The sequence below is a fragment of the Vicugna pacos genome, chromosome 1 (genome assembly GCF_048564905.1).
Source record: "Vicugna pacos chromosome 1, VicPac4, whole genome shotgun sequence".
Taxonomy (NCBI): Eukaryota; Metazoa; Chordata; class Mammalia; order Artiodactyla; family Camelidae; genus Vicugna; species Vicugna pacos.
Genome location: NC_132987.1, coordinates 68,712,869 through 68,729,568, shown reverse-complemented (window position 1 = coordinate 68,729,568; position 16,700 = coordinate 68,712,869). Strand labels below are relative to the sequence as shown.

At 38.1% G+C, this 16,700-nt stretch overlaps 1 protein-coding gene across 7 annotated transcripts in view; it reads right to left on the bottom strand.

Annotated features, from left to right (window-relative positions):
- IGSF11 (immunoglobulin superfamily member 11) overlaps positions 1-16,700 on the bottom strand; it is a 156,887-nt gene that overhangs the window by 12,413 nt on the left and 127,774 nt on the right. For all 7 annotated transcript variants that reach the window (XM_072964704.1, XM_072964691.1, XM_072964693.1 and 4 more), the window contains 3 exons: positions 8,318-8,481; positions 6,737-6,944; positions 3,859-4,014 (listed from right to left, as the gene is read on the bottom strand). In XM_072964704.1, coding sequence (XP_072820805.1) covers positions 3,859-4,014; positions 6,737-6,944; positions 8,318-8,356 — 403 coding nt within the window. In that variant the 5' untranslated portion in view covers positions 8,357-8,481. The remainder of the gene's footprint in view (positions 1-3,858; positions 4,015-6,736; positions 6,945-8,317; positions 8,482-16,700) is intronic.

The following is a 16,700-nucleotide window of genomic DNA, read 5'->3' as shown; positions in this document are numbered from 1 at the left end:
GTGGTTCCTGCAGCTGGGATTCGAAACCACATCCTCTGACTCCAGAACCTGCACTCTTAAGTACACGCTTTTGTTTTCAAATAGAGAATACTATGAACAACTTCATACCAATATGCATAAACTTAAAAAAAAGAGAGACCATTTTGTAGAAAAATTAAAAAGATACAGAAAATCTAAATAAACCTACACCATTAGAGAAACTGAGTCAGTACTCAGAAAGCTACCAATAAATAAATGAATAAATAAATAACAGCAAGGCAAATCTTTTACAGGCAAATTCCACAAGATCATCAGATAACTTCCATCTTACCCATATCGTTTCAGAGAACAGAAAAAAAGGAAGCTCTGCCCAACTTATTTTATGAGGATATTATATAATCTGGTACTAAAGCTCAACCGAGGACAACAGAAGACAAAGAAGTTAGACATTCTGACTTCTGATCGCAGATGAAGAAATTCCACTAAAATATCAGCATGCCAAATGGAGCAATTTATTTAAAAATAATCACAATCGAAATGCAAGGATGTTGTAATGTTTGAAAATCTATTAATGTAATTCTCTCACTGACATTTTGGGCTGGGTAAGTTTCTGTTGTGGGTCTGGGCTGTGCATAATAGGATGCTTAGTGCCATCCCTGGCCTTAACCACTAGCTGCCAGCTGTACCTTCCTCCCAGCTGTGACATCCCAGCTGTGACAATCAAAAATGTCTCCAGACGTTGCCAAGTGAAATTTTCACTAGATGAGAATCACTGATGTGGAGGCTGCTGAACAGTCTCACGGACTGTGTTTCCACTTAATGGAACCTGGATCAACGGTACAGGCCTTATGAAGCACAGGCCAAACTGCTGCATTTTGCTTCAAACAAAATCAATCAGAGTTTTCACTCATCCTAGAATTCAAAGTGTTATATACCAAAAAGCCAATACTAAGTCCACCTTATTATTCCTCTGTATGAAAATGAAGTATACCACCACAGGAAGCTGGTTCCAAATTCACTCAGTGCTTAGAACCCACATATGAATTACATGAGGACAATTTCGGTCACTTTCATTGTGACATAATTTTAAACTTACAGAAAAGTTGCAAGAACACTAGAGGAATTCTGTGTCTCATATATCACCTTCTCAGACTCAACAGTGATTTCTATTTTTCCCTATTAGGTTATTTTCTCAGTATATGTAAAAATATTTCCTGAACCATTGCGGGAGCAAGTTGAAAACACTGCCCCTTTTTACCATTAAGTACTGAGCATTTCCTATGAACAAAGATATCCTTTACATAATCACAGTACAAGTATCAAAGTCAAGAAATTTAACATTGATACAACAGAATTATCTCATTCACAGCTCAGATTTCATCAATCGGCCCAATATTGTCCTTTATAGCTATTTCTTCTCCTGTCCAGATTTGAATCCAGGATTCTGTATTGCACTTAGCTGTTTTAACTGCTTAACCTCTTTCAATCTGGAACAGTTGTCTTCATGACCTTTGCTCGGAGTTTCCTCATGACTGTACTCAGGACCACTGCGGCAGTGATGCTGTGTCCTCAGTGCATATGCCAGGACGCACAGGATACCAGTCTGTCACGACACTGGTTGTGCGGTTAAAGTGGTATCCCCCAGGTCTCTCTACTATAAAGTTACTATTTTTCTTTATAATTAATGAGTTATTTGAGGGGAAATACTTTGGAACTATGTAAATACCGTTCCTCATCAAACATTGGCCCACTATCTTGACATCAGGGATGATTTTCTAACTCTGTCATTCCTTCCACATTCACTGGTAGGCATTCTACTGTAAGAAAATGCTTTCTCTTCTCCCTCGTTTATTTTTGTATATCAGGGATTCATGGATTCCAATTTTATTCAATGAACTATAAATTTATTTTAATGTTCAGATTGTCCAAGATTTGGCCAGAAGAAGCTCCTTCAAGTTAGCTCTCTTCTATAAGGACAATTCTAAACCCCAAATATTATGCCCCATCACTAATCAGACTTCTGGGGTGCCTTTCCCTGGCATAAATTATTCCTTTCTCAGACAGTGCATCCCGAATTTATATTAAGCAAATGCATTCACATTAGCAACATAAATCTTCTGAAAAAAATTCTAAGTTATTTTGGGATATGCTATTTTGAGATCTACTTAATTAATGCCGATGTCAAGAGGTAAATTTAAGTTAAAAATTTGACTCATTTAATGTGCATTATTATGATAAATGAAATTATCCAAAGTAACTGTGATAACCAACCCAGAGTGTGATTTGTAAAAGACAAATGTTTTCATCTTCGGCATTCAAGTTCACTTTTACACCTAAAGTATCAAAGAATATTCAAGGCGCAAAGAAGATACCAAGAAATCTGACTGATAATATATTTTTTCAGAAACAAAGAGGTATGGAAGCCTCCTTCTACAGATATTTCACAACTCACAGACAAATAACCACTTTTAAAAATTCATCTATAATTCCAAACTCAGTCCAATATTTCAAAGAAATGTTATATAAATCATAGAATCTTAATGCTGATACAGAGGACCTCAGAGATGATACCATTAAATCCCCTTATTTTACAACAAGGCAAGAGGTGAACTGACACAGAAAGAGCTACTGGAAAATCTAGATTTTGAATACAGTTTTCAGGATTATAAGATAAGAGCTATTTTAAACATGCCATTTACAATGGTAAGATTGGCAAGTTAGTCCACCAGGAAAAAAAACAAACAAACAGCTGCTTAGCTCACAGTATGGCTAAAACATTTAGCAATGAACAATTAGTAGGGAACAACAGTATAGCAGCAGTCATTATCAGAGTAACCCCTAAGTTATTATGTCAAAAGGAAGGTTTTTTTAAATAATTAATTTTGGGCTAGGTTGATTAAAAGGTGATGGAAAGATTCAGTAATAATTTCTATGAGGATTCTTAAAGGAAACTTACAGGTTCTTAAGAGGCTGGTGGTTCTTTAATATGTCTAACATCACTATACAACTTAGGACTTTCCTTCTCCATGACAGATATATACCATCAATATGATTCAAACTTATCAGGCATAAGTAAGGCTGTTTGGGACCTCTCCCTTAACTGCCAGCTCCTTTTTAAGTTAAGACTTGTAAATCTGTCCTGAAAATGCCATAAGAGACATGTTCTGTATCAGAGATGATGCAACACATAAGACTGATACATTTTATTTTCTTGAAACAGAAGATTGCATACATAATTCTGTAATTTCCCCTCAGTCTACTTCATAAATTTTCCTCAATTTTCCACAGTGTTCCCTTTGATATCAAATTTAAGTAGCTGGATTTACATGCAGAAAACTAACGATGATTCTCATGCCTCCTCCACCTTTACCTGTCTGGTGTGATCAGCTCCCGGGTCTCCCATGATCTGAGGCCTTTTCCTGTCCTCTTTCCCATCTTCCTCCTCTAATTAGACTTGATGCTGAAAACAGGATGATTAACCCTCTCACGACCACGCTAATGTTTCTCACACTAAACTAGGCAGTGTTTCTCAAGTAGGAAGGGGATTCTCAGTTATAAACTCCAAGGATTATCTTACAGTTAACAATACAAGGAAGCTACCACTTAGCTATTTTAAATCTTCACTATAAAGGAACAGAATTTCCATATATAGTTACCACTGAATAAGACACATTTCATAAAGGCAGCAATGAGAGATGAAAGAAAATATTTTTATTCCCTTTCAAGCTGAACACACAAAATAATCCAGGGAGCTTTTTCAGCAGTTACAAACACAGTGTGTTATTTTTCAAAATCTAGTCAAGTTAATTACTTTGTGAGCCCAAGAATCATTATTTTCCATGATCACTAATTAAATGGGCAAAGCAACACCATACATACCCTGAGTGGCTGTTGGAGGTAGTTTGAGGGTATTGTCTAGCTTCTCCCAAAGGTAAGTTGGTCGAGGAATGCCTTCCTCTGAGCTACAGAGCAGGATGACGTCGCTGCCGATATCCTGGGATCCTTGAATCTGGCAGTGTGGGGCAGAAGGGGGAACTACAGCAGGAAGAGTAAGCAATAAAGTATGCATTTACTATGAGCCAACTGATGACAGAGGGCATCAACATTCAGCACACTGGAACTTCAGACAACACTGTTTTGAGAACACAAACCAGGAGACCACATCATGAGCAAAGCCAGAGAACAGTCACGTACTCTTCCCAGGGCTTGGCCACAGGGGCAGGGTCCACGACTGCAGCTGGCAGGGAGCAAATATGTAAAAGAGGCTATGATTATATTTTCAAGGTATTTTATGGTTTCAGTTTCTCTCTGCTTCCTCCAAAGAAGAACTGGAAGAATCTTTATGATGCTTTGTGTCAACATACAGCTTTTAAAAGCATTACTAAATTCACACAGGTTCACAGCAGCATTATTCACAACACCTAAAGGTGGAAACAACCCAAGCGTCCACAGATGGATAAATGGATAAATAAAATGTGGTATATACATACAAAGGAATATTATTTAGCCTTGATAAGTAAGAAAATTCTGACACATGCTACAAGGATGAACCTTGAGGACATAATGCTAAATGAAATAAGCCAGTTATAAAGAGATAAATATTGTATGATTCCACTTATATGAGGTACATAGGGCAGTCAAATTCATAGAAAAAGAAAGTAGAATAGTGGTTTCCAGCAGCTGAGGGAAGGGAGAAATGTAGTTTAATGGATTGAGGTTTATTTTTGCAAGTTGAAAGTGCTGGAGATTTGTTGCACAACACTGTGAATATACTAAACACTACTGAACCATACACTTAAAAATTGACTAAGATGGTAAATTTTGCTATATTTTACCATAATTAAAGGTTTTTAATTAATGAAAAAGCTCACTTGTAAAGAAGATACTTCAAGGAACAGCACCTTCTTATCCTGCCAGCTACTTTCAGCTAAGGCCAAGTTAACAAAATGCTTTGTTACTTTACAAACAAAAAACAGACGTATCTACTTTGTACTAACTTCTGTTTTATGGAGGGGGCAGTTAGAGTAAAGTTCAAGTATATCTAGTACTTGATAGTAATGCAGTGAACATTTTACAAAAATTAAGACAGGTAAGGATGCAAAGGATGTTACACAAAAAATTACCTCCCCCCTAAAAAACACTAAAGGAAAAGGTGGTAGTTTATAGTAAAAAAGCAAGTAAATAAAAATATAAACTAAGTCCATGGCTTGGATTGTCACACTGGGTGACATACACAATAGAGTTTAAATCCAAGTGATGAGGTACTTGCAATGCTAATGAGTTTTCAGTAAGTGTGTTCAACCTTGCAAAAATGAATGAATGAGTAGAAAATGAATGCGGTACACAGAGGAACCAGGAAAGAAAGTAGGTAGGGGAAGAAAGAACAATGAAAGGGTATAGGGAGAAAGAGTGAAAAATCTCAGGGAATCCTAACTGCTGAGATGGGATAATCCAATCTCAATGCACTGCCTCCAACATTACCACTGTGATGCTCTGAGAGGAAACCCAAAATAATTATTGGAAGGTACCATGAACAGTAAGATAAATTAAAGGTTTTTTTCTACCTTTAAAAAATAAACAAACGTGGATCATATGGAAAGTTCGTTACCTAAATTACAGATGTAAGCATGAAAATAATGTTAAATTCCAACTGTACTCTGTATTCAGTACTGAGAGTGTTGTAAAGATTATACAGCTTTAATATATTTGAATAATAGTTCTCAAATAAAATTTCCCACTTGTGCTTAGTTTTCTTACTCTGTTTGAAGACTGGGAGAACAAGGCACCAAAGCTACAGCATTCTCTCACCCAAAGAAGGGAATGGCAAGAAGCCGCAGCCCTGGAATCCTCGGGTGACTCAACACTGGAAAAGGGGAGGGTGCGCTGAGGACTCCTGGCCGAGACTGAGACGTGAGTAGGGGGAGGACAGTCAAGAGCATCGGCTTCGCTAAGTAGTTCTTGGTTTCCCCGCACGAACTGGACTGAGCCATTCCCACAACAAGCACCCACTTAGGAGGCAGTGCTTTATTTCAGAGGCAGCAGAACTGAGAAATAAAACATGTTTAGGATGAATTTAATTTAGCGTGAGACAGTCTAACTGCATGGTAGAACAGAGAGAATATCGGTATGAGTAAAGAGACCCCAATTTTGACCTAAATTTGATTGCTGTTCATGGTCTACATAATCCTGGAAAAGGCCCTAAGTCTATTTGGTCTCAGTATTAAGACCAAATTGATGCTATAATTTATCGTTCCAATGAGGATACTTCTGAGAGGAAGAGGAGGCATTACTAATATATCTGCCAGGACAAGAGGTGTAAAGCTTAGAACTGCCGTGGACCTTCTGAGCGTTACACAGACATGAAGTCATAGTAATTTATTCTCACGTGTGCTGAAACCTCTGCTTCCTACTCATAATCAGTAATTTTTGATTTCATCCGCTCTCAACAATAAGTCCTACCCTGTAAAAGCTTAAGGAAAATGGGAGACCACTTTTGCTTGTTTTTTATGCCACCCTTCTCCACCTTCAGGAAAAGTCATTTAAGAAGAAACTTTCGAGAGCCATCTGTAATGGAGTAAGGGGTGGGGAGACCAGGGCTAAGCAGTGCGGAGAAGCAGAGGCCAGGTCGGGCTGCAAGAAGACAGAAGAGGAAAGGACACAGGCAGACAGAGAGCGTAGGGGAACCGGCAGAAGTGAACCGGCTTGAAAGTAAACTCACAGGCAAAGCCAAGGTCCCCAAACACATCCCGTCACTCACCTAGAACTGTGAGACCAGTGACACCAATGTTCCTGCCCCCTCTGTCTGGAAGGTTGTTAACCAAGCACTGGTAGGTGCCTGTGTCTGACAGCTGAGTGTTGTTGATGAAGACAGAGACATTGGTGCCTGGCATGGTGCCTGTGAATCCCACCCTACCGTGGAACCGGGGGGCACCGTCAGACATCTGTCCGCCCTGATACAAAATGACCTGCAAGGGAAAAGCAAAATAAATAAACAGGCCACTGCATCTCCTTATAGACACGTAACAATCATCGGGAGATTTTATGTCTAATCTTAGAGGTGCCGCCAACTTTTTACTACAGCACCTATCGGTAGATACCCAGGCGTTCTGAATTCTTACAAACCAAACTGAAATAGCGTCGAATCCCTACCTAACTCATCAGTACAGAAAGTGCATTTTAGGCTACCTTACTATCAGTCCATAAATATTTTTACCAATTCAAAAAATTAATTCCAAAATAAAGGTAAAAAAATTAGCACTGCCGTTCTCACGCTTACTAGGTCACAAAATGACAGGTCACAGTTACAGACTGAGTATAAACGAATGTCATACTAGGGAAGTAGGGCTACGAGGCCATGACTGCTTTTCTTACGTCAGTTTCTCTATCAAACTAAACTTTCCATGGGAGAGGACTCAGGGTGGTGTTGCAAAAAGCTCTTTGGGCAGAGAGGGAGGAACCTGGTTCTATCCAAGCTCTATCTGTAAATAATCTGTGGTCAAGTCTTTCGTTGCCTCTATCACTGAGTCCTAAATTGATGAAGCTGAATAAAATGATCTCAAAGGCTCAGTCTAATTGTGAAAGTTCCATGGGTTAAAGAAATACAAGTTATTGTTAAATATACCTATTTAAATTTTGTATCAGAAAACTTAGCTGGCCAAATATTTTTAGGTAGTAAAAAGCTTATTGAAGCAGAAAAGCTTCATAATAGAAAAAAGTTAACTTTGGGAATGAAGGTATAGTCATGGTCACAATTCACTATTTTTCTGAGCATTATTTTCCGCAGTGGGTATCGCATGTTATGGGGCTTTTACCGATAATCGATACAGCTTCTTAGCTAGTAACTTCTATTTTCGCATACCCACCCTAATTTATTTGAGACTTGGAGAATGGCTAGTATGCCTGGCTTTTATTTATTTTAAAATACTTGTGCAATTAACCAAATAAATCAAGTACTACTATCTAATGTTATTTCCTTAATATTACCACTATCTTTAAAAAATACTCTCTCATCCACCTGTTAGTGCTAGTTTCTTCCTGTCAAAATATACTTTGCTTCTTCGGTCTTGGTATTTCCCGTTAGCAATGTCTTTTGAGGAAATTCTAGGTTCCTACATAGAATTTTCAGGAGGATCCCCTTGACATCTGTTAATTTTTGTCTAAGTATTTTACAAAGAGGACAGCTCTTGTGACAGTTGACTAACCATGCAGGAGTAACACTTAAAACAACACAGGCACACTGAAATCATCACTTATTCTAGAAATCAAATCTATACCCACCCATCCCCCACTTAGGAAAAGATGAATATTTCAGAGGTAGCACAGGACGCAACAGAAGTACCTGTTCAGGCTGATTCGCGTTGGAGAGAGGAATGACCATCCAAATGACATTGAGGTTAATGAGGGCAGCACTGGTAGTGAAAGTACAGGGCAGGACCGCCGTCTGACCCCGGGCTACCTGGACACTCCCAGGGCTCTCTGAGACTTCCAGGGAAGCTGCAACACCTACAGAGGAAAGACAGGAGACTATGTAATCACCCTTTCCTGACAGACCAAATCCCTTCAAAAGGTTCGTGTGTTTTATATAATCAGTAACATAAACAGACATGGCAGTCTTACTAAACAACTACTGACTGTTCACTGAGTCAAAATGATAAAAACTGTTCATGCTTTTACCCTTCAGAAACTGTACATGAAAAATATTAGAGGCTACTTACTCTATATTGTACCACACTATGTGGTATCTGCCAGATTCAAAAACAAACTGGGAGAATTCAACTGACAGGGTCAAAGCCTGAATGGTGATGAGGGATGAGAAATAAACTGAAAATATGTTAAAGCATCATTACACAATAGCACAGCGTAAAATTAAACGCTAATAAATAAATCCAATCAAGTACGTGCAGGATGTATATCTAAAAACTATAAAATGCTGCTGAAAGAAACAAAATAAGACTAAATAAATGGGCGGTCATGCAACGTGCGTGGGTTAGAAGATTCAATACTGCTAAGATGCCAGTCCTCTCCAAAATGATCTATAGCTGCAGAGTCCCAATCAAAATCACAGCAGGCTTTTTGTAGATACTGACTAACTCTAAAGCACACAAAAAGGCAAAGAACTAAAGGAATATTGAAAAAGAAGAACAAGTTTGGAGAATTTACAGAATCTGATTTCAAAATTTGTTCTAAATTAGCTATAGCCATCAAGACAGTGTGATACTAGCCCAGGACAGAGCACCAGATAAACAGCACAGGATTGAGAGTTCAGAAATAAACCCTTATATTTATGGCCAAATGCTTTTCGACAAAGGTACAAGACAATTAATGAGGGGGTAAAAATAGTCTTTTCAACAAATGGTGTTGGAACAATTCAAGTTAATATGCAAACAAATTAACTCAGACCCTTATCTCACAGTATGCACAAAAATCAACTCATAATGTAATGTGGACCTAAATGTAAAATCTAAAACTATAAAACTTATAGACATAAACATAGGAGAAAATCTTTGTAGATTTGGATTAATCAAAGAGGTCTTAGATATATGATCAGGACCATAAATGGTAAAAGAAAACAATAAAGTGGACTTCATTAAAAATTTTAAAAACTTTTATCCTTCAAAAGACTTAAGAAAATAAAAAAACCAAGGTACAGAGTGGGAAAATATTTGTAAACCACATATCTGACAAAGAACTTGTAGTCAGAATTATAAAGAACTACTACAACTCAATAATAAAAAGACAAACAACCTAATATTAAAATGGATAAAATATCTGAATGTTTCAACAAAAGCTAATAATAAGCACTGGAAAGATGCTCAACATAATTACTCACTAGGAAATTGCATATTAAAACCACAGTAAGATACCATTACATATCCACTGGAATGGCTATAATCAAAACAAAATCAAGTGCTGACAAGGATGCAGAGAAACTGGAATCCTCCTCATTCACTGCTGGTAGAAATGTAAAACGGCACAGCCACTTTGCAAAATAGCTTCAGTTTCTTAAAAAGTTTAACATAAACTTACTATACAACCTGGAAATTCCATCTCTACGAATCTACCCAATGCACACACAAAAACCATGAATGTTTATATGTTTATGTTTATCATACCTTCAAATGGAAATAATATAAATATCCATCAACTGGTGAATGGATACACAAAATGTGGTATAGCCATACAACGAAATACTATTCAGAAATAAAAAGCAACAAGTTACCAACCCATGTTACAACATGGACAAGCCTCTCAAAAACATTTTGCTAAGTCAAAGAGGCCAGATGCAAAAGATTACATACTGTATTGTTCCCTTTATGTGGAATGTCCAGGAAAGGCAAATTATAGAAAAAATCAGCAGCTACATGGGGCTAGAGGGGAGGGAATAGGGATTGTTGCAAATAGGTTCAATGAACTTTCTAGGGCGATAAAGAACTTCTAAAACTGGACTGTCAGGAGGGTTGTACAACTGTAAATTTACTAGAAGTAATTGAACTTTTTACTTTAAACAGGTGAGATCTTTGGTTTATAAATTATAGCCCAATTCCTATTAAACTTAAGAAAAAAAAAGGAAAACAGTAATTTACCAGAGCTAACTCCTGGCAAGTCAAAAATCAACTGTTATCTCTTCTGAAAAGAATGCCTGCCCCCCAGGGACTACAAAACAATATAGAAATAATAGATTAAAATAAGTCAGGGGGCTCCAACAAAGAAGGTATGCTAACTATGAAAAAAATACATAAAGTTCATGGCAGTATCTCAAACTGTTTTATTTGGAAGTGATATTATCTCAGTTCTCCCAAAAAAGTAACACAATAACATACCCTTACGACTACAATTTTTTTACAAAATAAATGTACATAACACCTTCCTTCTATAGAACTTTGTGTTCTTCACATATAGTCTGATGATGCTCTTAGGAGTTAAATTTACAGGATAAAATGTTTCATAAAATAAGCCACCTGCAGTACAACACAAAGCACTTGATAACATTAGGAAAAGTCTCTAAATAACATTAGGGAAATTCTTTAAGTTTAAAAAAGGAAAGTTGAAAGAACCTCTGGTGCTAAGAGGCAGGAAGTGGAGGTTATCTGATCGTGGAACAGGCAATGAACAGGAACAAGCCACCTCATGGGCAGAAGTGGGTTCAGGGAGGATACTTGATACAATGATTATGATAAATGCAACTGTAGATGTTTTTAAAAGTAAGTATGGAAACCAAATTGGCCTCCGTCACTTCATTCTTCAGCTAATCCTCCAAGGAAGAAGTGAAGATACGCCCCTCAAACTAACTCTACAGGCTAGTGTACGCCCTCCACCCTCAGTTCACTCATTTCAAGCTGAACCCACACAATCTTTGATACAATTTTTTTAAAGGGCAGTATAAACTCAGGATGAAAGATAAAGATGGAAAAACTACCAAAATACAGTAGGATTTCAGTAACGGCAGAGTAGATCTGCAGGATAGTGGTGGGAGCTGAGGAAACAGGTCTGCGAGCAGAGGGCAAGCGTCTGGGGTGACAGAAGCTGTGGAAGACTGACTTCATCTACTTCACAGTTTGACATAAGGTTAACCCTGAAATCTGAAGCCCTGAGATAGCGGCAGGAGAAATATTCCAGATAAGCTGCTTTCACAACTTTGTACAAGCATGGTTTGCAGCCGGGCAGGTATAGTTTGAAATCTGGCTCTTTTATCGACTTGGCTGTGTGGCCTCAAGTAAGTCACTTATTCTCTGATATGGTTGCTTCCTCTGTAAAGCAGCGCTAAATACTCCCATCATATCATCAGAAGAGTATGACAAGGGCAGCTCCAGACGCTGCTGGCGGGCAATGACCAGCACCAGCACCACTATCGTCAGCTGACATGTAGGGCACACTGACCATACAGCCAGTCCACACTGAGCATTAAATATGAACATATACATACTCACACACACATACACACTCTCTCTCATTCAATACTACAAGGGGTCTTATACCTTACATATAATTTGTTATACATAAGAAATTGAAGCCCAGGTCACACAGCTCAAGGTCACATAGGAAGTGGTAAGTCCTGGATTCCAATCCAGGCAGTTTATCTAAAGACATATACTATATATCTATATATATATAGATATATATATAGATATCTATATATATAGATATATATATAGATATATAGTTACATAGATACTATATATCTTAGAGACGTATATATCTAAGAGCATATACTTAACTACCACATGTAACTCAACACACAGAAATTAGCCCATAAATGTTTGTCATTATTATCATTACCATATCATACAATCACAAACTTTAAAATTAGTATGGCCTCTCACAGAAAGCCATCAGATGAAAACCCGCTCGACTTCCTCTTTCGAAAACTACAAGTCAGCTTCCACCTGCCTCATCCTCTTCTTCCTCACTCCTGTTAGATTCGAGAGGTTCATCTAAGGCCAACCCCTCATCTGAGCATAATTTTTATCCCATCCTCTTGGCCTCCTCAGTAACCTTGTCATGGGTGGTCCCCTCTCTTGTAGCCTCAACCCCTCCCTCTGCACTGGAGACTTCCTGATAGCATTTAAATATCCTCAAGTATTTCCACCTAAAACAAAACTCCTCCCTCCCTCCACCTCACAGTCCCCTCCAGGGACTGCCCTCTCTGATACTTCACCACTAATCTGTCTATATTCGCTCTATGCTCACTCTCTCCAGGCTCTCTACCGTTCAGTCTCCAGTCCACTGCTGCCACCATTACTTCTTAACAACAGCTCCCCTTGGTTTCCCAGAGGCCTCCTGATGGCTTCATGACTCCTGTAATCATTCGACTCTGAGCAGCATCTACCAGTGATGGCTATTCCCTTCTCCTTCTTGAAACATAATTTTCCCTTAGCTTCAGGGATATGATTTACTTCTGGTTTTCTTTCCATGTCTCTGGATATTCCTCAGTCTCTTCTGCTGTTTCTCCCTTCTCTGCCGGGCTATTAAATGTTGGCATTCCTTAAACGGCTGCCTTCTCTTCTTATGTTAAACTCTCTCCCGACAGACTCTTCATACACTATCATGGCTCTCATATACAGGCCAATGGCTTCCAAATTTATCTAACCCAAACCTCTCCTCTTGTACCCAAATGCCTCCTAGACATCTCCACATAGTTATCTCAAAGGTACCTCAAGTCACCTTGTCCAAGATCAAACTCTTGATCTTTCCCTCTGTGCCTGCATCCCCTATGATAGCAAATGGCTCAGTTAGTCATCGAGTTGGACAAGTCAGAAATTTAGCAATCTTTCTTGATTCCTAATACTCTCTCATCATCTCCCAAACCCAATCCATGATCAAATCTGATCCATTTTACCAATTCAATTTCTCTTGACTTCTTCAGTCATAGCCTTTGCTCTGTTCTCTGTCTTTCCTCTGATATGCTCTTTCCTAAACCCAGTCCTTTACTTAATAACTTCCTGCTCACTCTTCATATTAGCTCAAGTGTTACCTTCTCACAGAAGAGCCTTTCCTGACCCCTCAGCCTAGGTCAGAGTCTCATAAAGCAGTGTTCCTTTCGTTCTGAACACTACCCAAACTTGTAATCATACTTTAATCAGTGCGATTACTTAGAGTATCTTAGAATATCTTCATCAGAATACTGTGAGGTTCATTAAGGATTCCGTTACTGTAAGCACACAATAAGAACTCAGTAAATACATACTGCTGATTTGATCTAATACTAAGGTCCAAATAGATAGGCTGGCCAAAGATCTTGAGATTAGGACCTATTTCTTCTGACTTCCAATATAGTATATTTTATGTCATTCCAAACTCTTCCACAGATCATATCTCTGAAAACAAATATTATTACTTATACTATGATTAGGGTGAAGGGACACTTCTTTACCAATAGAACTAATACAAGGTGATAAAAACTCTATTTGTAAATACATCTGCTCTACTCTCAGTCTCATGTACACAGGACTTAACATAAAAGGTCTATTGTACTCTTCAGCTATCAGAATTCTCTATGAAACAGAATTATTCTGAAAGTCCCCCAGCACTCTAAAACATCAGATATAAGACATCAGATATCAAGGTGAGTTTTAAGATCAACTACCCTGAAGGATCTGCACAAAGAAGATGGCTGAAAACTGGCTATATAACTTTTAGGGTTACATAGAGACTAAATGGGTCAGGAGTGAATGTCCATGAAGAGATCTGGTGGACAGAATTTTTTATTAGAGCTGTGGTGTGCTCTAAGTCCCAGCCCGTTCCCACCCAGTAAAAGGGTCTATGTTCCCTGCATGTGTCAGGGCAAAGGATATCTTACTGTTTTCGATAGATCAGATGCGAACACACGTAAGAGCTGGTGCAGGGCTGTCTTAGGTTCTGTCCCAGAGGGCTGTCTGATGAGACTTAACAGCTGAAGGCAGCTGGAGGGGGCCTGTGGGCTCCTAGAGGGTGGATCACTGGCATTCTGAGAACTAGATATATATTTCTGTATATAAATTGAGATTTTCTTGCTTTGCTTTGTTGTATAACCTGCTTAAATTTTCATCTAGAAAAAGAAGAAATGGATCCTGAATAAATTTAAAGAGATGTGGAAAACAAAATAAAGTTCCTTGTGATTGTGTCTCAGGATTCCTATTTAAGAAACTGATTCAGCTGAATATAATTGAAAATATCTTAGAGTAAAAAGGAGGGAAATGGGTATGTCTTGCATTTTAAATGCTTTTTTTCTATTTTATTTAAAACAAAACAACTAAAAACCCTATTTCCTTTTACAGTGTATTTCCATGTTCGAAATTCTAGACAGGAATTTAAACTTTAATGCTAAATACTGAATTAAAAATTCATTTAAAATACCTTACAATTTGCAATATTTACACGTAAAATGCATAATTTAAGAGCTGAATTGGCAGCATTTTGCAGACTTGAATCTTTTCTTAGGACTTTCACCGAAGAAAAATTAAGTCAGCTCATGAATTCTGAATGACTCTTAGCAATTAAATAAAAAAAGACATAAAGCACAAGGCCCTGTTTCCTCCCAGGAGTTGAAACCATAAATAACAATCATCTATACTCTTTCTTTAGACCCCTATTTCCTAAGATTTAAATAAAGCAGGAAGTAATTTTCTCAAACTAAGAGGTACATGTTAGAGTAAGAAAACTGGCATCAAAGAATCCTTAGAAATCTTAAGAGGGATCATGCAGACTACACAGCCAAGAGGACACAGGACGTTTCACAGTGACCTGCTAGACTTGAAGGACCTGACACCTCCCCTTCGAATCCATCAGAGCCAGAACACCTGATGCTCAGAAGCAGCACTGATACAACAGTTTCACTGTGATTTCAAAATAAGAGTATTTGCTGATGTCTATGGAGCATGTGCTCGTATTTCAGGATGAGCCCAACTGCCCGAGCACTTTCCTCTGGGAATACAGTCAGCAAAGCATCAAAAGGATCTTAAGGCATTTTGGGAGACCTAGGCTGTCCTTTCACCTAAAATGTTAATTTCGGCAGTCACCTGATGTCTATTGGCTTATATGATTCCCATATGATTTCATAAGCGCTATTTCTTGTATACAAAAAGTGTAACATAAAATTCATTTAACCTGTTCAAATTCAGGTTTTTTTGAGTTCCAAAAGACTGAAATAAATTTCAAAAACTTGCTATACTCCTTGTTTCCTGAAGGAAATCATGGAATAGCACAAGTCTCTAACGCTAGTTGTTTTTAAAACAAATCACGTTCTCTTCATACTTTAAGCAAATTTTAATTAGATGAAATAATCTATCTTTATAATTGCTATTATTATATAATTTTTAAACTGCCACCTTAACTAAAAAATTGTTTGTGTTAACTGACATTAAATTAGGTTTTGGCCATCAACACAGCACTAAACTAAATGAAGAGTAAATATCTGGTTAATTTGATCAATGTGGATGGCTTCATTACGCACTGGTAGTCTACATTAATCAATCTACAGGATCACTGCCAAGTCTCAACTTCATCGTATGCCATTATTAAACAATATACATACTTTATTGTTGGTATACAAAGACAGTTACCATAAAATTATACATCCTCATCTTTCGACTGAAGCACACTGTACACTCATACGTTTTCCATGGTATCACAGAATCATATTTCCGTGACACTATGGTTCTCCTTTAAATGCCACTGTAGTGCCTTCTCATGGACTCCTCCATTTCAACCACAAACATTCCTCAGGGAACACGCCAAGGACAAACAGCATGACAGGAGATCTGACTACAGAAGTGATTTGCTTGGGTGAGGCTCCGAAGAGCAGACCCATAAATGAGATAGAGGTCCAGAGGAAGGCCAAGGCCTTGTACTGAACCCATGCTCACACGCTACACCATCACTCCCCTTTGTCACTTTTCAAATGATCAGAAGTATACACGTCTGCCCACCTGGCCCCTTCACGCCATGGCATATCTATGATATGGATGACACTTACTCAGCAGTTGCTCCTAGCACTTGATGTGAACTTGGTCAGAATCTTCTATAGCAAGCCTCCCACTATATCACCCTCTCCTGATTTTACATCTGGCTTTGGGCATAGACATTCTGTTCCATTTAGGAGTTCCCTTCCAGAGCTGACTACAGTCTGACAAGTTTACAGATGATTTACATATATATTTTGTTTGGCCTATATGAACTACTCAGAGTTTTTAAGTACTTTGAATTACTTAAAATCAAATAATATACAACTCTAGATTACCAACTTT